This window comes from Lepidochelys kempii, chromosome 3 (assembly GCF_965140265.1).
Source record: "Lepidochelys kempii isolate rLepKem1 chromosome 3, rLepKem1.hap2, whole genome shotgun sequence".
Taxonomy (NCBI): Eukaryota; Metazoa; Chordata; order Testudines; family Cheloniidae; genus Lepidochelys; species Lepidochelys kempii.
Window position 1 is genome coordinate 94,372,810 of NC_133258.1, and position 26,473 is coordinate 94,399,282.

A 26,473-nucleotide genomic window follows, 5' to 3' on the forward strand; every position below is an offset into this window, starting at 1 on the left:
GAAGGTACGGGAGAATGAGAAGTAAGAACATAGAATCATAGGACTGGAAGGGACTTCAAGAGGTCATCTAGTTCAGTCCCCTGCACTCGTGGCAGGACTAAGTATTAGTTAGACAATTTCTGACAGGTGTTTATTTAACCTGCTCTTAAAAATCTCCAATGATGGAGATTCCACAACCTTCCTAGGCAATTTATTCCAGTGCTTAACCACCCTGACAGTTAGGAAGTTTTTCCTAATGTCCAACGTAAACCGCCCTTGCTGCAATCTAAGCCCATTGCTTCTTGTCCTATCCTCAGAGGTTAAGAACAATTTTTCTCCCTCCTCCTTGTAACAACCTTTTATGTACTTGAAAACTAAAACTGTTATCATGTCCCCTCTCAATTGTCTCTTTTCCAGACTAAACAGAACCCAGTTTTTTCAATCTTCCCTCATAGGTCATGTTTTCTAGACCTTTAATCATTTTTGTTGCTCTTCTCTGGACTCTCTCCAATTTGTCCACATCTTTCCTGAAATGTGGCACCCAGAACTGGACACAATTCTCCAATTGAGGCCTAATCAGCGCGTAAGAACATAAGAACATTTGTTTCTTAAAATAAAGACAGGTTTAGCCTGTGATGTTATCTGGTTTATCTTCATTTGCTATAGTTGCATACTGCTACTCTGTGTTCTGCAAAAGAATTCCTCTCTATGAGCCAGGTGTTACCAGGGCACTTACCCAGCTTCTGAGTTTGATGCATTTGAAATTTAGTGAGTTTCCTGTCCATGTCATATAAAAAGATCTTCAGTTTTTGTACACCCATTATTTCATCACAACTCCAAATCAGAGTTGGATTGAATTATTTTCATAAATCAGAATGGTCTTGTAAAGGAAAACTCTATATGGATGCTCTCAGTATTCTTACTATACAGCCTTTCTCTGATATTTTGAGTTATATCATTCCTAGGGAGTGTGCCCCACAACATGGGTATATTCCATAGAAGGACAACACAAGCTAATGCTAATTAATAAATACTGTGACATCATTCCTTAAATCACTGTGTTGTTAAGGCACTACTGTCAGAATTAGTGCTTTGTTGGATCTGTTCTCAGATTATTTCCTTTCCTTAAAATACATTTTTCTAAGTACAGTAACTGTATTTTACTTTGCAATTAGTAGTTTCAGAAAAGATTTGAATAAAATGTTTAATTATAGGCAGAGCTAACAGTGTAAGGTTGCCTAATACTTTTCATTATAAGACCCTCTTTTCAGTTGCTTTTGGCTTTCCCAGATTTTAAATATTGGGCTGAAATTTTCCATGCCAAGTGTCTGTTTCGGGCTGAATTTGTTTTTGAAAATTACAGAAAAATTGGTTCAGTTGTTTCAAAAATGAGATTATGGAAAAATATATTTTTTGCCCATAATAAACAATTCTTACAACCATTTTTATTGAGAAGTTGTAATGCCTCCACATGCTTCAGAAGAGAGACTTGAAATTTGGCAGAGAAATTTCCCTAGTATCAGAAAAGTGTTTTTTACTCTCTCCATGAAAATTCACAGAAATTTGGCCAAGTTATAAACCTCTGAAAATTGCCACTTGCACATGCTCCGGATAGGTTTGTTAGAGGCCGACAGCAACATTTTCCAAAGATTTCTTTGCACTGAACATGCTCCAGCCTGGGGCTGCAGAATCTGAACAGGACTTTTCTGGCTGCCAGGGAACACTGTGGTGATGGCCGTAAGAACTGAGAGTAGGACATCTGTCTTTCCTGTAACATAGTATAGGATCTTGTCAGTAAAAACTGAATTTTAATACATATATAAGAGACCAAATCAAGGCTGCCTGGGCAATTTTTATTTTGACAATTTTTAAACTTCTGAGTGCTTGACTATGCAACCCTAATGTTCTTTTAATGTAGGTTTTTATGTAATTATATTTAGAGACAGATGAATAGGTAGACTGGGACCTACTGGGGTCAAGGAGTATGTCTTTATATGTGGCCATACAATGCATAGTTCAATAAGCCCCTGATCCTGATTAGGAACTTCCTGAATGCTCCTGCAATATACTATAATTTTAATAAATATGTTATCTATTACAAACACATATATAAATAGTAATTACCTTTTGGTGCTGGTTTTTCAAGTTTTTCTTGTCTGTCAGGCTTGTCTTTACGAATTTCTGGAAAGAACACAATTAATAGTTTATTTATTGGGAGGGGGGAATTCTCAAATAGCAATAAAGAAAATAAATTATAATAAAAATAACAAATAAATTATAAAGATATATTAAAGATTCATGGATCTCTAAGCTGTATATTTGGAATCATATGTGACAAAATTCTGGCCATATAAAAAGCATTATTCTCAGTGTGTACTATTGTTTCTATAATTCATAGCTTTTTATTCATTCCTAAGAGTAGGAAAAAAGTATATCCTTGTTTTAAAAAAGATCTTCCTGCCATTAACTATTATGGATTCTACACTGTAAATACCTTGCAAAAGGTCACACTTAATATTAAGTGCCTACAATAAGGATTCAGTTTTAAATATAGTAAAACAGTTATCAATTGTTTTGTTTATATGTAAAACTATATAAAAATACATAAAGAGTTATTGAATTTCAATAAAAAATGTTCTTACTAAGCATTTGTGATTATATTTAATAAACATTGAATAATTACTGAAACTAAATAAACATCTTAGATTGATCAAGACAGACATTTCATGTTAAATATGAATTCCATTCACTTAGGTGTATATTTAAAATTCAAGTTCCTTTGGGGAGAGAATGTAGTTTTTCTGTAGTTTGGATAGGCCCAGGACACCATTAACATTGGAATAACAGGTAATAATGTTTAGATTTTATAACATATAATAGAGATAAGTTTCCAGAATTGAGGGTCAGAGCCCATAGCAATGACTAAGGATATAATATTATACCATAATGGGCAAACTTTACTGATTAATTTAAATTAACTGATTGCCTGGGACTTGTTTTGATTGAAAGAGTGAAATGCAGTGATAGGAAATTCAAAGAATGCAGCTGTATCAAAATGTTTAACTGGTCTGTCTTCAAGTAACTTTTAAAAACTGCAATTAATGTTGAATGGTTGATTATTGTATTCTAATTTATACATCCCAATCAGGACAGGCTATACTACATTTTACCTCACTTTTCTATAATAACTCAATGTACTGATCCTAGAATTATTCCAACACTATCAAATCTTAAAAATCATGGGCAGCTTGTTATTGTACTTGTCTTGCCCACACGAAAACAAACACAAATTCAGAAATACCTCACAACATTACCTTTTGTGTGCTTTCCAGTATTTACACTGGAATATCTCCTTCCCCAAAATCGGCATCTTCCACTTTTTTGGAGGGCTTGTATAACCCAAAGAACAAAGCACAGCCCTGTTCCAAGTCTACATCATAGGTGCTGAGTCTGTGGGTTCTCCAGGGCTCAAACACCCACAGGAAAAAATAGACAGTGCTCTGCAACCACCAGCCACAGGTGTTCAGCAGGGCCTGGGGCTGGCCACCGATCAGCTGTTCAGTGGCTGATGGGAGGCACTTGGGGGAGGGTGGAGAGGAACCAGTGGCGGGCGGGGGGGGGGCCTTGTGGGAGGGGCTGAGAGCAGCGAGTGAGGGGCAGGCGGGGGAAAATCTGGGGGAGGGGGCAGAGCAGGGTGAGAAGAGGCTGAGAGAGGGTGGAGCCTCAGGGAAGGGGTGGAGTGGGGTGGGGCCTCCATCAGGAAAAATAAGAGTCAGCACCTATGGTCTACATAATTTAGAAGTTAACTTATTTAGGAACTGGACTGGAGAATGCTTGTGTAAAACCGACAGACCCTGGTTGTCGGCATGCGGGATCGAACCAGGGACCTCAGTGCACGAGCCTCTACTGCATGAGCTAAAAGCCATTTGGCTCTTAGCTAAAGCTGTAAAGCAGACTCATTCATCACTCTCTCTCTAAGTGCCACTAGATGGGACAGAACACCACACCCAGGAGGTGTGTGGATTACACTTGCTTGTCTTAATGTTTTAGCAATTGTCTGCTCTCCTGTCAGCCCACAAAATACTGTGCCATTTCTTCTGTAGAAAATTTCATCTGTGACTTTGGTACTATACTAGTGCCATAGGCCTTATACTTGATTTAATCTCATGTATCAAAAATACAGTCATGGCAAACAAAGAACATTTATATTATACAGACTTTAAAAACAGATCTCCCCCTCCCGCCAAAAATCAAGGTTCTGGTTGCTAACATTTGGGAAAAAATAACAAGTGATATCAAAGTGGACATTTGGTAAACCCATTAAGACTATGTAGACTGTCTGCATTAGTGTAATATGAGCACACCTCCTGGAATGTGAAACTGATATCAGACACTAGACCAAATTAATCCCTGATGTGAGCAGGTGCAGCTCCTACTAAAGTCAATGGGAGGTGCATTCCCTTACTTAAGGGCTAGGTTTGGCTTTCCTGTTTCCAATTACAAGATCACTCACCACAAAATTAATCCAACAGAGAGACAGAGGAAAAACATACTGCATCTACTGGACAGTAAGGGCCCAATCTACTGCTCTCTGAAGTCGGTGGGAGTCTTCACATTGTCTTCAATAGACACTGGTTCAGGACATAAAATCATGTGCATTGCTTAATAGGGTAAATGGGAAAGATAAATTTCTATGTTCCATTAACAGATTGATCAGCTGCACAGATTTGTCCACAGACTGCTGAGAATCAATACCTATCCGTCAATTTCAAGCAGTATTTGCTATCTAAAATAGAGTTTGTGCCAGGTTTAGAAAAAAGCATAATAGTGCTATATCACCAGTCTCTACTGCCTTCAACTCAGCACTCATTCTTTCTGCAAAGAGGTAGAAATACCTATTAAAGAGTAGCAGAGGCTTAGATATGCATCATTACCACTCATCAATGCAGAGTAAGAAGATAAATTGCCATAAGATCCCAATGACCCTGTACTTCCCGTCTTCATATGTAGAGCATTTTGGTTGTTCTATAGGCCTCCAAATTCTGACTACAAAGAAATCACCCAATTTATAGACTCCTGTTACAACTGAGTTTGGTTTGTTTTCTTCCTGCAATTATATCAGTATTTTTATCCCAGTCACTGCTATTGTCGACAAGTTTTACACATGGCTTCTAGTGCATTCTAACTTCTAGTGCTTCTAAAATGCTTCTAGTGCATTTTTGGCTCTGTTTTTACAGTTCTTTTGATAATTTAATGTACATGAAAGATGTTAATGGACACCATTAGAGACATGAAATCTTTGAATCTATCCACAAATTAAGGACAACAGGGACAGAAGGTATTTAACTTGCTCCACACAGTCTCATCACTGTCTCTCAGTCCTCACATGTAGGGACTATCTCTAATCATGAGAGGATACAAAGGATGAACTACCCCATCATGTTTACAGAAGAAAAAAATTATAAGTTAAAGTAACACCCACCCTAATTTAACTTACATCTTCTTGCTTTTGTGATTGCTCCTCAGCATGTTAGATCAAGTGAGACTTCCTTACGTGTACAGGATTGTCTACACCAGACCTTTTTTTCTCAAATTAACAAAAAGTAGGCAACACACTGATAAAGTCTAGTGCAGACAATTCCCCAAAAGTTGTTTCCAAGATACATTTATGCTTTCCCCTAAGCTAAGTCTAGTGTAGATATACTCAGGGAGAGCAATGGGGATCCACAAAGAGACTTAGGCATTGCAGTGCTTAGAAAATTGCTGGAACACCACAAACCTGACTTAGGTGCCTAGTCTCCCTATAAAATGCACAGGTAGAGATAGGCTTCTAAGGTTACGTCTACACTACAAGCTAGGGATCTGGTTCCCAGCTCATGTAGACATACTCATGCTAGCTCTCATCTAGGCTAGCATGCTAAAAAGAGCGGCGTAGCCACAGTAACACGGGCAGCGGTAGCATGGGCTAGCCGCCTTCAGGACATACCCACAGAGCTCAGGTGAGTTGGCGTTGGGGTGGCTAGCCTACGCTGCTGCTTGCTCTGCCTGTAGTACTACTATTTTTAGCTCAATGCAAGCTATCATGAGGATAGCAAACTGGGAATCACTCCCCTCGTTCCTAGTGCAGATGTAGCCTAAGAATGGAATCCACAAAACCAAGACACTAGGCAGGGAGCCGCGTAAGCCAGACATGGGAGATGCTGATGAGAGGGATGTATCCTAAGCCCCACCTCTCTCATGGAGACACACAGGTCCAGGCTGCAGGGAGGCACCTCTGTCTGCATGCAATCCACAGCCAAGAACTCCTCTCCTGAAGTCAGACAGTTGAGGCATCTACACGATTTCTTGCAAGAATAAGTTAGGTACCTACCTAACTCCACCTACACCAGCCGGGAGCAGAGGTAATGACACCCTTATACCCTTTAGCCTAATGGTTAGGGTATTCAATCTGGACATGGAAGATCCCAGTTTAAATTCCCTCTCTGGTTGATAAAGAGAAGGAATGTGAACAGAGACCTCCCACCTCTCAGGTGAGTGTTCTAACCACTAGACCAGTATTTTGCAGCCTGGCGGATCACAAACCCCAGGGGCCTTGAAAGTGCATGGCCAGCATGACTCCATGCCCCATGAAGCTAATTTACATGCTTGAGCCCCCCACAGTGGGGCTTGGGGCTGTCAGTCCCAGCTAGCCAAGCTGTGATCCCCTCAGTGGCCGGGCTCCAGGTTGTGAGCTCTGGGCAGCAGGGCTCGGGCTCGAGCTGTCAGCCCTGCAGTGGGGTTCAGACTGTCAGCCCCCATGAGGCAAGGCAAGGCGAGGTGAAGCTTGAGCAGCAGCTCAACCCTCCCCCCCCCGCCACGGTGGGACTCAGGCTTCAGTCCCAGGTAGTCGGGCTCGGGCTTCAGTCCTGGCAGCAGAATTTTGGCTTCAGGCAGCAGGGGCTTAGGGAGGAAGCACCACCTCCACCCCCTGACTCACCTCAGGAGGCCACCCAGCCTGTGGGTCAATACACCTCGGTGCCCAATACTGGCTCCATCTCCGAAGATCTTCACATGTGCCTTCTGTGAGGCCCCAGCAAGTTGAAGGCTGGCCCTGCTTCAAGCAAACATATAACTTCACAGAACCACATGCTGCTTCCCGTCCAGACAGCGTTGTTGTTCTTCGTGGCTAGCAAGTAGTACTGTATGCACACTTTTCAGCGAGACCTTCTTGTGCAATGGATAAATTTTTAAAGACAGCTCAACCAAGTACTTCACAGAATGAAGGAGTAAAGAAGATGAAGTGCAGAAAATACGATTCCAGCTCTTCAATGTACGGTTTTACAGCAATTGAAAATAAACCTTATTGTGTTGTGGGTGGTGAAGTGCTAAGTGCTGAAAGCATGAAACCTTCTAAATTAATTCGGCATTTGGAAAGTAAACATCCATAATTAAAGAACAAGCCTCTTGAGTTCTTTAAGAGAAAACTGAACAGCTTGAAAAGACAGCAAACACTGATTTGGAATACAAGTAATGACAGTAAGAATGCTCTTGAAGCTTCATATCTCGTGTCCCTTCTCATATTACCCAAACACGTAAGAAATATACAATAGCTGAGAATCTCATACTTCCTGTTGGCATTAGCTGTGCTTACCAGCCTGCTCGGCCTGAAGAGGCAGATAAGCTTAAAGCTATTCCTTTATCAAAGATACTGTTTCGAGGCGTATTAAGGAAATGGCTGGTGACATTCATGAGCAGTTGAAAGAAAAGTTAAAACTATGTTTAGTTTGATGAATCAACAGACGTTTCAGGCTTAGCACAGTTCTTAGCTTTCGTTCAATATAATTCAGATGCTACCATTGAGGAAAACGTGCTCTTCTGTAAACCACTGCCTAGCCACACAACTAGTGAATGTCTATTTAACCTGTTTGTTGAAGCTACCAAATATATTGAAATAGATTGGGGAAAACATATTGCTCTATGCAATGATGGTGCCAAATCAATGACTGGCAAGAACAGCGGGCTTGTTTCGAGATGAGAAACCATTATGCCTCATGCCATTTGGACCCATTGCTTTTTACATCGGCAAACACTCACTGCAAAAGGAATGCCTTCTGAGTTGTGTCAGGTGCTTGACGAGTCTGTAAAAGTTGTGAATTTCATAAAAAGTCAGCCTCTATCAGCTTGCCTGTTTGCAGTTTTATGTGTGAAATAGGTGCACTTCATAAAATTCTTCTCTTGCACACTGAAGTGAGAGGGCTTTCATGGGGAAAGCGTTAAGCAGACTTTGTGAATTGCGAGCTGAAGTACTTGTGTTCCTACAGGATCTCGGGTCTCCTTTTGCTAAATTGTTCAGTGACCCACCATGGGTTCTTCAGTCAACTTACTTAGCAGTCATGTGAATGAGTTGAATATGAGTTTTCACGGACCACACAAAAACATAATTGTGTTGAGAGACAAGGAAAGAAGCTTCTTTGGAAAGAAATTTGGAGCCTGGTCTGCTCAGCTTCAGAGTGAAAACTTCAAGTAATTTCCTCTGAGATGTGAGTACATGAAACTGATTGCTGATGACAAGATTGTGGACATTAAACAATTAAAACCATTATGATTGAACATATATTTAAACTTAATAAGCAGCTCCGGGATTACTTCCCACCTGACGATGAAGAACTTGGCAGGAGGTGAATAATTAATTGGTTCAACAAAAGAGTAGTTGAGTCTGTCGAACTCACAGGGAGCCTGCAAGATAACTGGTCAAGCTTTCATCTGATAAAATGCTTCAGTGTTCATTTCCTTCAAAAGACATGTGCATATTTTGGATGGCACAGAAGCATAAGTTTCTCAAATTTGTAACTGAAGCTTTGAAAGTTTTAATCCTGTTCACAACGTCATAGTTATGTGAATTGTGATTCCCATCGATGGTTGCAATAAAGAAAAGCAATTAAATAAATAATCTGTGGAAAATGACCTGCTGCTGATTGTCTTTAATTCAACCCACCATAAAAATTTAGCTGGTACAAAAGCACAAGTGTTTCATTGAAGGACTCTGTAAGACTTGTAATTTGTAAAAAGTGAATTTATAGTTTCTTTCTATGTAAAAATAAACTTTGTCTGGCACACGCATTTGTTTTCTAACCTTCAATTATTTGCATAGGTTTTAAATATTAGTTTATTAACACTAGTGGGCCAGTATTATTTATAATTTACTTAATGCTATTTAAGGTATGGGGTCACAATTTTTTCAAGTCTTAGTATGGGGGGGTCCCAATTTTTTTTTTTAAGTTCAAAGGGGATCGCCAGCACAAAAAAGTTGAGAAACACTGCACTACACTATGGGACACTCTGATGTGGATCTCTGTCTCTCTTCTTGAAGCTTCTCCACTTTAATTAAATATTATATGGGCCACAGAAAGTGTGAGAATGCTTTGTAGCCCAGTGGTTAAGGCACTCACCTGAGAAGCAGTAGACCCTATCCAAATCCTTTCTGCTCGTCAAGAAAAAAGAGGAATTGAACCAGGTCTCCACATCCCAGGTGAGTACCCTAACCCAGTGTTTCCCAAACAGCAGGCCCGGACCTACCAGTGGTTCACGGGAAATTCTAGAAGGGTTGCTGGATTAACCCGTCATTGTTCAAACATACACGTCTCCCAGCCCGGTGCAGAGGGGAAGCCCCAGGGCAAGGGGAGCCAGCTGGAGAGCAAACCCGCCCTGCAGTGGCAGTAGGATTGTCAACCCTCCCGGTTTCACTGGGAGTCTCCGGGAATCAGGCTCTAAGTCCCAGAAGCTACTGAAGCCAAACTGGGAGATTTTAGGCACCAAAATTCTGGCAGTGCAGCAGAGCTGCACCTCCTCCCACACCCCAACCCCTTGTCCCTGCCCAGTGAAAGTGAGTGAGGGTGAGGGAGAGCGAACAACGGAGGGAAGGGGGATGGAATGAGCAGGGTGGGGCCTCAGATAACGGGAAGGGCAGGGTGCAGGGCAGGGATGTTTGTGTGATTAGACAGTTGGCAACCCTAAGCAGCGGCTTCTGAACTATGGGGTTGGGCCCAGCTCCACACACTAAGTATTGTGACCTGGTGCACAGGGCCATAGTACCACTCAGGTTTAGCCCAGCCACTCCCTCTATCATGAGGAAGAGGTGGCCAAGCCAAATCTGAGTGTCACTGTGACCTGTATGCCAGGTCTCAATGCCTGGAATGGGAAGGCAGGCCCAGTCGTGCAGGACAGGACAGGACAGGACTGTGGGGTGACTGCTAGTCAGGCTCACTCTCCAACTTCTCCCTCTCACCCCTCCATTCAGGGCCTCCCCTCCACACCAGGATAAGATTAGAGTTGTAAAGGATGCATGTACATAATGGTGGTTCACAAAAAGAGATGAAACACAGCTGGTGGGTCATCTTAGTAAAAACTTTCTGAACCACTGCCCTAAGCACTAGGCTAGAAGTTAAGGGAGGTCCCCTCCTCTCCCTGGTCATTTTGTGTGGAGTTAGGCAACCTCGAAGCATGACTACCTGACAGGGCCCTGAAGGGAAGATAGGCATTCCTCCACCTAGCTCCCCCCAGTTTGTGGTTGCTCTGGGGCTTAGGCCTGAGATAGGAATTTGGATCCCTACAGTAAGGCACCAGTGCGCACGCCCAGAGGCAGGAAGTTATATGCCCAGGGAACATTTACAGCACAAATTAAGATACTAATGACCACACTGCACCTTTAAGCAGGGGGCGGGGGATTTTTCTGGCTGGCCAAATGAAAGGAACAGTGCTTTATGGCCAGGCAGTGGGAGAGAGTTCAAACTGATGCAAAAGGGTAAAAGACACCAGTGTTTAAAAGGGGCAGCCCTGTGTGTGAAGCCCCATTTTACACAGAGCAGGCAGAGGCAGCATCCACCTTCCCTCCCCTTTAGGTGTTGAAATACCAGGTTTGGTAAGACCTGCTATGGGCACTGCATTAGCCACCCCTTTTTTCAAGGGGGGCTGAGAAAGAATTTTTCCCTTACCACCAGATTGACCTTTGCCATAGTGGGTTAGGGAAGGCTTTGTTGACTTGTGGCATGAAGAGCGGTAGACTGTATGTCACAACTCATGATGTAAGTGTAGGGCGGATGTCCAGTGCAGGTCCTCCATAGAGAAGGGATACAGTGACCAGATATATGGCTTGGTTCAGGACTTAAAAAGGAGGTGTTGGTTAAAGGAATGGAGCTGAGGGGCAGTGAGGTTAGGATGCATGAATGGTACAGCAGTGAACCAACTCCCCTGTCTTATAGCCCACCTTAACCCTCCTACAAGGCAGGTGGATGGTAAGGTCCAAGGAATGGGTTGGCTGGGGTACCTAGATGGAAAAAGTGGGCACTGGCAGAAGCCCCCTAAGTGGTTATTGAATGAACTTGGGGTTACCTGCACTGTGCATTTTTATCTGCCAGATAGTCCCATCTAATGATAAAGTCGCAACCTGTTAAAACCACATCAAACATCTCCTGTCCTTTTTTCGGTATAGCTGGACAAGTGAGTTTAGACACCTACAGGGTTAGGCAGCAGCTGAATGGGGCAGTTGTGGATTACAGTGGTGCCGAAAACTGGGCCATACAAGCCTAAATCCCTTTGTAGATCTGAGCCAGCATGTGTACGTAGCTCTAGAGCAGTGTAAGGAGAGCATATTTTACGTAGCTTCACATAGCATTTCTGAATCAGGCCCATAGACTGATAAATTTTATGCTATTAGCAGAATCATGCACACAGGTTCAAACATTGCGGACTGTTAAGAGATCCTCAACTGGTGTAAACTACCATAGCTCCACTGACTTCAAATTATTCAAATACATTGCTTGCCTCCCCATCCCATCCCTGTCAAAATCCAAGGAAATCCTTGTGTTTCAGATATAGTCTTTGTTTGGTTTTCCCATTGTAATGGTTTAAGTGGATCACACAGTAATTTATTTCAAAAATGTTCATATACCCAATATACAGCAGATAACCTAAATTGACCCCATGACATATCGGAGGCAGATCCAATCTGACATGAATATTTCTGAACAAACTATTTAACTGAGATAACTCCCAACAAGAAACATTCAAGATTTCTGAATGGATTATCTAACCTACAGCAACGCTTACGACACAACATATGCAAAGTCCTTAAAGAAATTGAATATATAAAATACACTCTGAACTTGCAAAATTTGCCTTCACTAGGATTTTTTCCTTAATCTCTGTAGGCAGTTGGAGCCAGCAGAAAATATGACACTCTAGAATACATTATTTCTGCACATTACAAGTTAAATGTTACCAGCAGAAACAAGTATACGTTTCTATATTGATTGAATTTGATTAATTTACAAGCCATAAAATGGTAACAGCTAACTAACTCCAAATATTTAAAATAGCGAAACGTCAGATTTTTCTACTGAGGATTTTTTCTCTGTCGTTTTGATACTCTGTGTCTTCCCTTTATGACAAATAGTTTTAATTTTCTAGTAATCACATCATATCTTATTTCTGAGTTGACAAAGCAGCTGTAATATCATAGAAGACTTACATGGCCAGTTTAAAGCACACAATTTATCTCTATCAATGTGACATACTGTTAATAAATCCTAAATATTATGAATTCATGTTGAGAAAAATGACAGAATCAAGCAGCAGCAAGGATAATCTTTGTCACCAAGGCAACCATCCTGATTCTTGATGAGATGGCAGCACAGTTTATTAAATTATTGCAAAGGAATATGTATTTTAAAAGATTTATTTCATTGTTAGGTTTTTCTAGTTATCAAGCAGACTTTAAAAATTATCATTTTCCCCATGTTGCTGGCTTTTAGAAGGGACAAAGAGTTTATTTCCTAAAATGTGGGCACTGCTTGACTTATCTAGCATTCTGAGGATATACAGAACATGCAGTACAATTGTTTTAAATGCCTCCGAGAAGAAAAGCTAGCAGCCTGCTCGCCAACCATTTTCAAACTCTGACAGGAGCTACATTCACTGACTATATTGTTAGGAGGTCTGCACAGCTATATGCTGTTGACCCAAAAGAAGCTGATAGTCTGATGACAGTCAGATTTACATGAGCTAAATCTGCAGCTTGATTGAAAATCCCTGCTGAACAAGCAGTTTAGAAGCTCTGCTTCTCGTCCCTCCTTGCTTCCTCTCCACCCAGCCTTTACCATGTTAATTTTCTTTATCAAGAGTTTATAGTGTCTACTAACAGCCCTGCTCTCCCTGTGCACTACAAAGACCAAGCATTAGTAAGAGGAGGGAGGGGGAAGAGAAGTAAATTATAGTTTCCTGAAGCACTTTATACTAGAAGTGCCCTCTCAGCACAGTTCAGCCTCACATTAGTATGAATAAAGACCCATAGCCTCTTCATGATGAGGCAGGAGGAGGTTTTTACTCTTCCATCAACAAATGGTTCATTTCCTGTCTGCTTATTTTACTGTGCTCTTGTTTGGCTGCTCACTGTTAATAAGTATTCAGTTGTAATAACGTGCATTATGGTACCACCTAAAGGACCAAACTGAGGACAGGGCCCATCATGTTAGGCACTGTACCTGCACACAGTGAGAGACTGTCCCTTCTCCAAAGAGCTTACAATGTAAACCAACCAAACAAAAACAAAGAAGAAGAATATAGTTGAAAGGAAATATTATTGTTCCCATTTCTTAAATAGGGAGTTTTATGATTAAATGACTTACCTGTGGTCACAGAGGAAACCAATATCAGAGCTGGTGACTGAACTCTGATCCTCTGAAGCCTAGTCTGGTCCCTTAACCACCATCTCTCTGCTTTAATATTAGCCAGTCACTCTGAGAGTGAATTGGGGTTTTAATATCAACAATTGTTTTAAATTTCATCAGTAGAGATTGGACTGATTTTAAGGGGTTATATTTGTATGTGTCTTTTGCTGAGTACACTATACCAACTGATCCTGGTTTCAGGCTGTGTTTGTTCTCCCCCCATACCTTTTGCTATACAAAACAAAACTGCTTTTACAGGCAATGAGGGTAAACATTTTGGCCCAGATCTACAAAGGTGTTTAGGCTCCTAACTTCCACTGAAATCAATGGAAGTTAGGAGCCTAAACATCTTTGTGGATCTGGTCCTTTGAGTGTTTAAAACCTTCAGTTTCTCAAAAATGTACATATGTGAAAAGGGGAATGGACCCCACCCAAAGGGCCTGCTAAAATTAGGGTTAATTACTCTGCCTCCTGCAGCCAGAAGCCCTATAGCTGCTGCCCACAACTAAGCTGGACTATATCCCTGTCGGTTTATCTAGCCTACCTAGCATCAGGTGCATGATTAACTTGGCAAGTTGCTGGGGGTGTAAACGAACCACAAAGCGAGAGCTGGAATGAGCTGGGTTAGGAGCTTCAGAGGGGTCATTTTTAACTTGCTCTTAGACATTGTCTTTATAGAGAATTGTAGTCAATTCTCCCCTTGTTAGTCTCCTTAGCAGACATTCAAATCTGTACAGCTGTGGTCTAGCTCTACTGTAGGTGGAAGAGGCTGGTTAGGATGAAAGCTATTTTAATCAGGGGGGGTAGGGGACAAATATTTTGTACAAAAGACTCATTCCCAACAAAATGTTAACATTTCATGGAGCCACAGTCTATGCAAAACACCAAGTCTTTATAGTAGCCACAATACAAAAAAATAAATTGCAAATATTTCTGCCTGTGAGAATTAACTCTGAGATTACGTCTACCCTATGGGCCTAGCTTTTGGGACTGGCCAAAGAGTTGATGGTGTAGACTTTAAAATAAGCTATACCTTTTATGCTCCCCAATCCTTGGAGCTGCCAGGATTAAGTTGAAGTTGCCTCACACATGCTCTAATTTATAGCGAAAGACAATAACTCCTGGAGGGCTTTTATGGCAGCTGGAGATAGCCAGAATGCAGTAGTGATCGAGCTATGCCTCCTTTCCTTGAGATAGTCCCCTCCACTTAGTGGTGTAGGGCCAGACCTAGAGGCTTTGTGCTACTGTACACTTTAAACAAATCTTCAGATGGCCACTGAAATCAGAATTAGGCCTGCTTTGTGCTGCAGAAACAGTGCAAAACAAATTTAGCATCGATTAGGATCTGACCCCACACATTTTAAGTAATCTCTTAGCATTGGTGGAGCTCCACCCAAGCTATCCATGGTAAAAACATTAGCATAGACTGACCAGCAGCATCTCTATCATCAACCCAAAAGAGTTTTGATCATGAGGTGATATTTTGATAATCGCCAAATTTTCCAGCTTGTGGCGAGAGAAACATAATTATCCCCATTCCCCACAACCTCTTGCATACCTACGGAGAAACTAAAGCTAAATTTGATATGACCATCTCTGTTTATACGCTACTACTATGGGATCAATGAAATATATGCCTTTTTCCATCTGCTATGACTCAAATCATATTCTTTCTGCTACAAAATAAAATGTTTTTGTTCTGGAGTCTCAAGGACAGATGGGGTGATAAAGCAATACATTGCTATTTTTAGTCATTAAAGGAGAATTTTATTATTAAGTCATGGAACATTGGCACTGATCTTTTACCATGGTAATGATGTGCCTGGGCATTTTAGAATATATAGTAGGTCAGTCAAAAATGTTCCACTCTAAACGGTTTCCATGAAACATTGGGATTTTGAGTAAATACAATTTTTCAAAGTGTCTACTTTCCATGGAAAATATTAGATTCAGCTATACCGCCTTGGTGTCTCGTGGAAATTGTGTTTCATCATGATGTACCACCCCCCCCACATCACAAAGTGAGAACATGGTGCATCATCTGATATGTAGGCCAACTAGGGAGCCTGGCCTAGAGAGGGGATGCAGCTTGAGGCACCACTGTAGCATTTCCAAAACTATTTTGTTTTTTGGCCAATCAATTTTTGATTTTTCAACAGGAAAAAATCTTCTGATCAACTCTAATATATAGGGCAATTTTTCATCTAAGGGAAGGCAGCATTTTACATTGTCTCTGATTTGAGTAATCCCTTCTGGCAGATGTTCAAGAGCTCTGATGTCCAGCAAGAAACATGTAACCTTTCTCGTATGAAGGAACATCACAGTGATTGAAGGCTTTGAAAGGATAAATTAGGGAGAAATGGGGGATACTAGAAGAACTCTTAACCCCAATTAATTTTTAATATAGATTTATTCCTCCCCCCAACTCAAAAATATATAAATCTTTTTTTCTGGGACCCTGCTCAACATGTCCAACGCAATGTACCTCATTCTGGGCATGCTTTCAGTACTTTCCTGATGTTCTAACACTAATAAACTCTGAACCTGTGTCCAACAGAAGAGGGCAGGAAGAGGAATAAAATTCCTATAGGAATTTTGCACTGTGCCTCTCAAATGAAGAATTAATGAGTCACAGATGGAACCCTGGGTCCAACCAAAAGTTAGTTAAATTTTCCCAGGGAAAGTAAAGTTCATTTAGAGTCTTTTCTTTTTCATGAATTCTATCTCACTGAAGAGAGATTGGACAAGTTATTACAAATTATGGGTTTTGTAATCAATCTAGAAATAAAGAGGCTATTTTATCATGGTCTGTGGTTAATTACATCTAACATTATATTCTGTCTAAAAGTCTCTTTTGAGAGCATTTCTGGGGAGGATAAGGCTTTAAAAATGTCAGCTTTATTTTCTTTACAATACTTAAAGTGAGGAAAAAATGGTGGAGGGTCTTCAGTTAAGCATCAGTGCCAGAGCTCTTTTACCTACCCTATTGCAGATGAAAAAAAATCTTACTCTGATTGAGGTAAAACAATGTGTGTGCTAATAAAATAGCTGCTAAGTTTTGTTACCATCAAGGACTGCTCTTCCATTATAAATCCATTCAATCTTCTGTGCTATATAAAAATATAGGACCAAACCTGAAGAATATTTCTCAAACTCCTGTCTTTTGAAAACAGCAAGAACATTTGTCCTACCCTAACAATTTTCTACCAAATACCATCCGGAGTATTACCATATCTCATCCTTCTTAGATTATTAATAAGAGTACAGACATCTGGCAGGGTCCTTGTTTTGTGGCAGCTACTCAACTGGAAAGTCAATGTAAACACACCACTGTTATTGGATTCACTTACCTCATTCTTGGGGCCTGATGTGCAGAATAAAGTTCCTATATATGCTAAAAGAAAAGGAGTACTTGTGGCACCTTAGAGACTAACCAATTTATTTGAGCTTAAGCTTTCGTGAGCTACAGCTCACTTCATCGGATGCATACTGAAGTGACCTGTAGCTCATGAAAACTTATGCTCAAATAAATTGGTTAGTCTCTAAGGTGCCACAAGTATTCCTTTTCTTTTTGCGAATACAGACTAACACGGCTGTTACTCTGAAACCTATATATGCTGTGCATTCTGGGGTACAAAAATCTGGAGAGTAAGAGAAGAGACTGCTTGCCACCTCTCCTACCCCTGAAATCAATAGGAGGAGGTGAAGAAGAGCCATTGGGTTTGCTCTGTAGAAAAAATACAGGACCCCAGGATCTTCTGAGAGAGGATTTTGATCAGAAGGACGCACATGTTATTCTTATGGAAAGTAAGACATTTCTTCATGTCTTCCCCTAACTCCCACCTACTAAGTCTGATTTTCAGGCTCTCTTCATTCCAACTGTGGCACAATGGACCCCCAACCAGAAAAGAGATCAGACTCACATCCTCCTCTTCCCTCTTTAACAGCAACAAACTCAGCTACCCTCTGCTGGGGCAGGAGCATAAATTAAAAGAGCTCAGTAGCGTCATTTGGACTGTGATATGCTGGAGGGAAGCTAAACGCTCTGAAACCCCAAGTGCTACTACATTTCTATCCAAAGGATCTTTAATGACCTTTGGAGTCAGGAACTCATTTTTTGTGCATCTTTCACAAGAAAGCAGCACATTGTGGATTGGAATGCCCTGTGATATCATCCCAAGTTAAAAACCTTTCTTCCCACAGCGAAAAGAAAAAAGAAAGAAAGAAAAAGAAAATCCTGGAATTGAAAATTCACTCTTGCCTAAGGGTAGGTAGTTGTGTTTTCTTTAGATAATCTGAAAAATATTTTCTTCATATTTTAAAGTGTTCCCCTTATAGTGGATATGCTATTGCTGTTTTGATCAGTATAAATAGCAAGATGGCATTGTCAAGAGAACGTTCATAACAGAAATTGATGATAACAAAAATCAAATAAAAAACTATCTGGGGAAGTAGTTTTTTTGTGTGTTTTTGGCATTCACCCAGTTCTGAAGATATTTTTTAAAGACATTGCTCCTTACACAAAAATTCACAAAACACTTTATAGTGAGAAGAAGCTTAGAGAGAAATAGACAACACTTTACAGAGCTGGGAAAGAAGAACTCTTATGCAGAAAAATGAATATTGCCATATGGAGATTCAAAAGAAAACACTAAAGATGCAAATAAGTATATACTCTAGGGATGAGTGCATGGAATAATTAATTTCCCAAATCACAAACTTCAGCCATATAGGCAAATTCAATAAGGGGCCATACTTTTCAGGTTGCATTCATGCTATTCAAATATTTGCTTTCCTAGCCTATTTGCAGCTTGAAGGAAGAAATTTAGGTTTAGAAATATTTTTATTTTCTAGTCTAAATATTTATGAAGCATGAATATCATCCAAAGGATTCTTGCCCATCCTCAATATTCTTCCAGATGAGCTACTGGATAACATTTTAAAAAGTCACTATATGACTTAAGAGCCTATGGTCCTAATCTCAAAAGTCTATACTAGAAAAGTTATACCATGATAAGTAAATTGGTTAGCAGTGTGAATTTTTACCAGTATAAACTCTGATGTGGCTGAACTTATATTGGCATAAAGGTACCTTACATTGGTCTGGATTGTTTTGCTTCCTGAACTGGAATAAGCCATATTGACATATCACTTTTATTGCATATAAATGAGTCTACAATTTTTTTTATGTTGATAAGCTCTTAGAAGAGGGAAAGACAAAAGGGCATGGTTAACTATCAGTTATAGCTATGTGAAATTTTTGGAAAAAAAATTGAAATATGCAAAATGTCTGCTTTCAAATCTTGATATGAAAACTAACTGTTCACAACAATCTAATGAGATAGTAGTTTCACTCACCTACTGGTATTTATACATTGAACTTTTGGCCCTGATCTTGCAGTTCATAGTATGTGGGCAGGCAGACTGTATCCATATAGCGCATAATTACTAAGACAGTTCTCTAGTATGTTTTTAGTCTCCTAGTATCCTTCTGTCCCACCCCCCAAAAAAGCATGTTATTTCATTAACTCATTTGAATTTGGAGAATTCCAACTAAGCTGGTTGTCAAGGAGCTTTATTTATCTGCATAATTAGACTAGTTTCTCCCAATTTTCATGAGAAAGTTCTAGTGTTTCTTGCTTCACTACTGTGAAAAATCAATACGTCTAGAGAACAGGGAGGGTGGAAATCCCTATACCATATCTTTTCTTCTTCTCCAGATAAATCACTGCCTAGAATTTGAGGTTCTACAAACTAGGAAATCACATGATTATCACACCCTGAAGACTAATATGAAACAGAAACGTTGCCATTTTCCTCTATTTGATATCTAAAATTTCTATTTTTAATGTACTAGGTGGAATGTGATTTAGCTTTTAGAAAGACAGGGCTAATGTGAGTTTGTGTCTGCATAAGAACAATAGGATCAGGCCCTTGCATTTATGTATCTGTCTAGGTATATGTAGCCTCCATTATCACAGTATATCTGAGTGCTTCTGTGTGTTTCAGAAATCCCAAGTTTCCTCTGTTTTTATGTATATCAACATCTGTTACACCAATAAAAGTCTACGAAATAATATTCAACCAGTGCCAGCATCTACTGCCATGTCAATGCTTTACTTGCATAGATATTTCTAACTTAATTTATTATTAAGCTCATTCTTTTTTATTAAACTAAGATTGCTTTAAAATTTACTCACCTCTTTTTTTGCTCGCAGGGTGAATTTCAACTAAAACAAAGGAAAAATGTTAAGTTAAAACTGTGAAATATAAAATAAACCCTGATCAAAGACCTATTGATTTCAATGACCTTTGGTCATATCCTAAATTCCAAAGATTGAGAATAACTTCCATATGTAAAAATATTAATTTGTACATAGTATCACTAATCTATATATTCGAAAATTAACTTTAAATTAGCGTTATGTAAACTATTATTCTATTCTACAGTTCTAGAATGTTGAAGAGTAATAACATTGCTCTCTCCCCCATCCCAAAGATTCAAAAGATTATCAGTCTCATTTTGCTTTCATCAATAAATATCCTCATAGAAACAGACTATGATACCGGGCTTAGACTGCAGAGGCATAAGCATATAAGATGTGATGAATAAAACTCTCCTGTTATAACAAGAAATTTTAATAAAAGAAGCATACAAAAAAACTAAACATACAGTTGTCAAATAAATTGATTTGTCCATAAATGTTTTACTAACCCTGAAACATAAATCAACATTATCAACTATAACCATTGATTTAGAAAAATGAAAGCTAAAACATATTAAGTCTTGTAGAAACCATTATTAGACTTCTGAATAGTTTTCATGGAAACGCTGAACAATTTTAGCATGCACTGAGTACACATTGTTAAACATTGCAAAGCTCTTTACAGAATACTTTTTCACCATGTCACCTGATGGTTACATTTTTTTTTCTGCACAATATAAAATGTTCAGTCTTCTCCAGTGACTAAATATAAATATCAGTGATAATGCTGAAGAAATTAATTTTGGCAAAGAATGTACTATGATAAGCCTTTCTAGTGGCTACTGACACCAATATTAGCCCTGTTACATGTACCACCTTCATTGTCATTATTTGTATCCCTATTATCTTTGCCTGCAATTTGCATCCGTGTCAAGGTTATCTTTGCTTTCTTCAGGCTCATAATTATCATAATTATTCTTCCTTTCTTCTTCTTTCCTTATCATTACTGTGGTGTCCTTACTATTCCCTTGAACATTTTCTCAGTAAATAACTTGACTGTGGTATCAACTAACTTTTAGCGTGTTTGCAATTATGGTACATCCAAAATAGTGAGAATTTTGTGTAGACTGTTAGTGCACACAAAATACGCTGGCTGATAGACCTGAGAACTGAAGAATATTCAAGGAGCTCACTGAGGAGATACGTGAGCCGTTAGCGAGTATCTTTGAAAACTCATGGCAGACGGGAGAGATTCCAGAGGAGTGCAGAAGGGCAAACATAGTTCCAATCTATTAAAAAGGGTAATAAGGACAACTCCTGGAATTACAGACCATTCAGCTTAATTTCAGTACCCAGAAAGATAATGGAGCAAATAATCAAGCAATGAATTTGCAAACACCTAGAAGATAATGTGATAAGTAACAGTGAACATGGATTTATCAAGAACAAATCATGTCAAATGACCCTAATAGCTTTCTTTGACAGGGTTACAAGCTCTGTGGATGTGGGGGAAGTGGTATATGTGGTATGTCTTGACTTTAGGAAGGCTTTTGATGCAGTCTCGCATGACCTTCCCATAAACAAACTAGGGAAATATAACCTAGATGGAGCTACTATAAGATGGGAGCATAACTGGTTGGAAAACCATTCCCAGAGAGTAGTTATCAGTGGTTCACGGTCAAGCTGGAAGGGCATATCGAGTGGGTTCCCACTGGGTTCGGTTCTGGATCTGGTTCTGTTTAATATCTTCATAAATGATTTAGATAATGGCATAGAGAGTACACTTATAAAGTTTGTGGATGATTCCAAGCTGAGAGGAGTTGCAAGTGCTTTGTAGAATAGATTTAAAATAAAAAGGATCTGGAAAAACTGGAAAAATGGTCTGAACTAAACAAGATGAAATTCAATAACGACAAATGAAAAGTACTCCACTTAGGAGTAATCAATTGTACACATACAAAATGGGATGTAACAAGGAAGGAATACTCCGGAAAGGGATCTGGGGTTATAGTGGATCACAAATTTGTAAGTTTCAGAGTAACAGCCGTGTTAGTCTGTATTCGCAAAAAGAAAAGGAGTACTTGTGGCACCTTAGAGACTAACCAATTTATTTGAGCATGAGCTTTCGTGAGCTACAGCTCACTTCATCGGATGCATACCGTGGAAACTGCAGCAGACTTTATATACACACAGAGAATATGAAACAATACCTCCTCCCACCCCACTGTCCTGCTGGTAATAGCTTATCTAAAGTGATCATCAAGTTGGGCCATTTCCAGCACAAATCCAGGTTTTCTCACCCCCCCCACCCCCATACACACACAAACTCACTCTCCTGCTGGTAATAGCTCATCCAAAGTGACCACTCTCCAAGTTTAAATCCAAGTTAAACCAGAACATCTGGGGGGGGTTAGGAAAAAACAAGGGGAAATAGGCTACCTTGCATAATGACTTAGCCACTCCCAGTCTCTATTTAAGCCTAAATTAATAGTATCCAATTTGCAAATGAATTCCAATTCAGCAGTTTCTTGCTGGAGTCTGGATTTGAAGTTTTTTTGTTTTAAGATAGCGACCTTCATGTCTGTGATTGCGTGACCAGAGAGATTGAAGTGTTCTCCGACTGGTTTATGTATGTTATAATTCTTGACATCTGATTTGTGTCCATTTATTCTTTTACGTAGAGACTGTCCAGTTTGACCAATGTAAATGGCAGAGGGGCATTGCTGGCACATGATGGCATATATCACATTGGTGGATGTGCAGGTGAACGAGCCTCTGATAGTGTGGCTGATGTTATTAGGCCCTGTGATGGTGTCCCCTGAATAGATATGTGGGCACAGTTGGCAACGGGCTTTGTTGCAAGGATAAGTTCCTGGGTTAGTGGTTCTGTTGTGTGGTATGTGGTTGTTGGTGAGTATTTGCTTCAGGTTGCGGGACTGTCTGTAGGCAAGGACTGGCCTGTCTCCCAAGATTTATGAGAGTGTTGGGTCATCCTTTAGGATAGGTTATAGATCCTTAACAATGCGTTGGAGGGGTTTTAGTTGGGGGCTGAAGGTGACGGCTAGTGGCGTTCTGTTATTTTCTTTGTTAGGCCTGTCCTGTAGTAGGTAACTTCTGGGAACTCTTCTGGCTCTATCAATCTGTTTCTTTACTTCCGCATGTGGGTATTGTAGTTGTAAGAAAGCTTGACAGAGATCTTGTAGGTGTTTGTCTCTGTCTGAGGGGTTGGAGCAAATGCGGTTGTATCGCAGAGCTTGGCTGTAGACGATGGATCGTGTGGTGTGGTCAGGGTGAAAGCATGGAGGTATGCATGCCTCCAGCTTTCACCCTGACCACACCACACGATCCATCGTCTACAGCCAAGCTCTGCAATACAACCGCATTTGCTCCAACCCCTCAGACAGAGACAAACACCTACAAGATCTCTATCAAGCATTCTTACAACTACAATACCCACATGCGGAAGTAAAGAAACAGATTGATAGAGCCAGAAGAGTTCCCAGAAGTTACCTACTACAGGACAGGCCTAACAAAGAAAATAACAGAACGCCACTAGCCGTCACCTTCAGCCCCCAACTAAAACCCCTCCAACGCATTATTAAGGATCTACAACCTATCCTAAAGGATGACCCATCACTCTCACAAATCTTGGGAGACAGGCCAGTCCTTGCCTACAGACAGTCCCGCAACCTGAAGCAAATACTCACCAACAACCACATACCACACAACAGAACCACTAACCCAGGAACTTATCCTTGCAACAAAGCCCGTTGCCAACTGTGCCCACATATCTATTCAGGGGACACCATCACAGGGCCTAATAACATCAGCCACACTATCAGAGGCTCGTTCACTGCACATCCACCAATGTGATATATGTCATCATGTGCCAGCAATGCCCCTCTGCCATTTACATTGGTCAAACTGGACAGTCTCTACGTAAAAGAATAAATGGACACAAATCAGATGTCAAGAATTATAACATTCATAAACCAGTCGGAGAACACTTCAATCTCTCTGGTCACGCAATCACAGACATGAAGGTCGCTATCTTAAAACAAAAAAACTTCAAATCCAGACTCCAGCGAGAAACTGCTGAATTGGAATTCATTTGCAAATTGGATACTATTAATTTAGGCTTAAATAGAGACTGGGAGTGGCTAAGTCATTATGCAAGGTAGCCTCTTTCCCCTTGTTTTTCCTACCCCCCCCCCCCAGATGTTCTGGTTTAACTTGGATTTAAACTTGGAGAGTGGTCACTTTGGATGAGCTATTACCAGCAGGAGAGTGAGTTTGTGTGTGTGGTTTTTGGGAGGGGGGTGAGGGGCTGAGAGAACCTGGATTTGTGCTGGAAATGGCCCAACTTGATTATCATGCACATTGTGTAGAGAGTTGTCACTTTAGATGGGCTATCACCAGCAGGAGAGTGAATTTGTGTGTGGGTGGGTGGAGGGTGAGAAAACCTGGATTTGTGCTGGAAATGGCCCAACTTGATGATCACTTTAGATAAGCTATTACCAGCAGGACAGTGGGGTGGGAGGAGGTATTGTTTCATATTCTCTGTGTGTATATAAAGTCTGCTGCAGTTTCCACGGTATGCATCCGATGAAGTGAGCTGTAGCTCACGAAAGCTCATGCTCAAATAAATTGGTTAGTCTCTAAGGTGCCACAAGTACTCCTTTTCTTTTTGCAAATTTGTAAGTGTAACACTGTTGCAAAAAAAGCAAACATCATTCTGGGATGCATCAGCAGGAGTAGTGTAAGCAAGTCACGAGAAGCAATTCTTCCACTCTACTCCGTGCTGATAAGGCCTCAACTGGAGTACTGTGTCCAGTTCTGGGCACCACATTTCAGAAAAGATGTGGAAAAATTGGAGAAAGTCCAGGGGAGAGCAACAAAGATAATTAAAGGTTTAGAAAACAGGACCTATGAGGAAAGATTGAAAAAAATGTGTTTGTTTAGTCTGGAGAAGAGAAGACTGAGGGGGGACATGTGTGTGCTGATGTTTTATTTTGGTAGAGTTTGGGGATTTTGTTTCTAAAAGTACATGCTATTATGTGTTTATGTTAGAGAAAGCAGGTCAAAGAAGCACATCTTGCACTTGCAGCAGATGGCGAGTAGGTTTCTGATGGTCTTTAGTTCTTGGGGGAGTTCATTCCATAGTCTCAGACCAGCCCCCAAGAATGTTTTGTCTCCTGTTCAGATGAGCTTTATAGCTATGATACAAAGTTCCATAATGCCCAAGGAGCAGAATTGTCTGCCTTTGTCTTCATCCCAGAGCTTCTGGCAAATCTTTCAGAAATGCTGGGCCCAGGTCATTGAGCACGTTGAAGATAAGGATCGAAACCTTTAACGTTTGACTCCATATTCCAGATGAGAAGCCAGTGTAGACAGCAGAGACAGGTACGATGTATTCTTGGTAGACTATGTTGCTGAGGAGACATGCCACAGCATTCTGCACTGGTTGGAGTTTAAGGGCTTATGGCTTTGGTCCCAGGTATATTATATTGCTGTAGTCCACACGGGAAGTGACAAAGGGGTACATAACAAAGTCCAGGTCAACATCCACCTGGGACAAAGTCTCCTAGCGAGCTGGAGATGGTAGAAAATATTGTTTGTGGATGCTGCTAGCTGAAAGCTTAGTGTCAGTGAGCAATCCAGGAGCACTCCTAAACTATGGACTGAATTAACTAATTGTGAATATGTCCCCTTCAGCCGAAGAGGACTGCATGATGGGGTGCAAATGCTTCACAATGCTTTTCTGCACCCACAAGCATTACCTCTGCCTTGCTGGGGTTCAGCTTCAATCAGCTGTTTTTCATCAAAGGCGTTGGTGGTAGCGCGATAGTCATATCAGTTGAAGGATAAGTAATGCTGTGCATCAGTGGCCTAACTGCTTCAACTGAAGTCAATGGAATAATTCCCAATGGTTTCATTGGGAACTGAGTTAGTCCAACGCTGAAAAAATCCCACCCCTAAATCACAGGTAACAGGAGAGCAAGCTTTCCCATACTGCCTACCAGTTTGCCATAATTTTGACAGGAAGGGATCGCTCATAAGGATGAGTAGATGATCCTGTTCTCCATGCCCATTCAGTTCTTTACCTCTCTGCTGAGACTGCCAAAAAAGGTGCTAAGGACTTAATACAACTCCAGGTAATGCAGAGAAAGCTGGATTGCACCCTTAGTGTGGCAGTGATAGTGTCTGTGATACGGACATTTTTTCTATTGGAAATTTGATAGATATTAAACTCTTATCATGTAGATCACTGAAACATCAACAGGTGGTAACGATTTGTGTTATTATTACAAAACTGTGCTCAGTCTGAACAGTAAACTAGAAATGAGGGGCTCTATATCCTATTAACAATATCCTGGGTCTTCCAACAGATTTTCCTTTTGAGTTAACAGAAGCTGAACTTAAGTTTTGTGTTTCTACATGGCAATATTTAGAAAGATTTGTATCACAGTTCTACTTGCTTCCTCTTTGTTTTCTACCAAACTCCAATGGTAACTATACAAGTTATTTTCAGAAGTATACAGACAGCCCTTACTTCAGCTTTTACTATAAACCTGGCCAAGAGGT

General features: G+C 40.4%; 1 protein-coding gene across 1 annotated transcript in view; it reads right to left on the minus strand.

The window, feature by feature from the left end:
• Positions 1-26,473, minus strand: part of TRDN (triadin) — a 115,725-nt gene that overhangs the window by 23,551 nt on the left and 65,701 nt on the right. Inside the window, exon 5 of the mRNA XM_073337201.1 lies at positions 2,104-2,160. Coding sequence (XP_073193302.1) covers positions 2,104-2,160 — 57 coding nt within the window. The remainder of the gene's footprint in view (positions 1-2,103; positions 2,161-26,473) is intronic.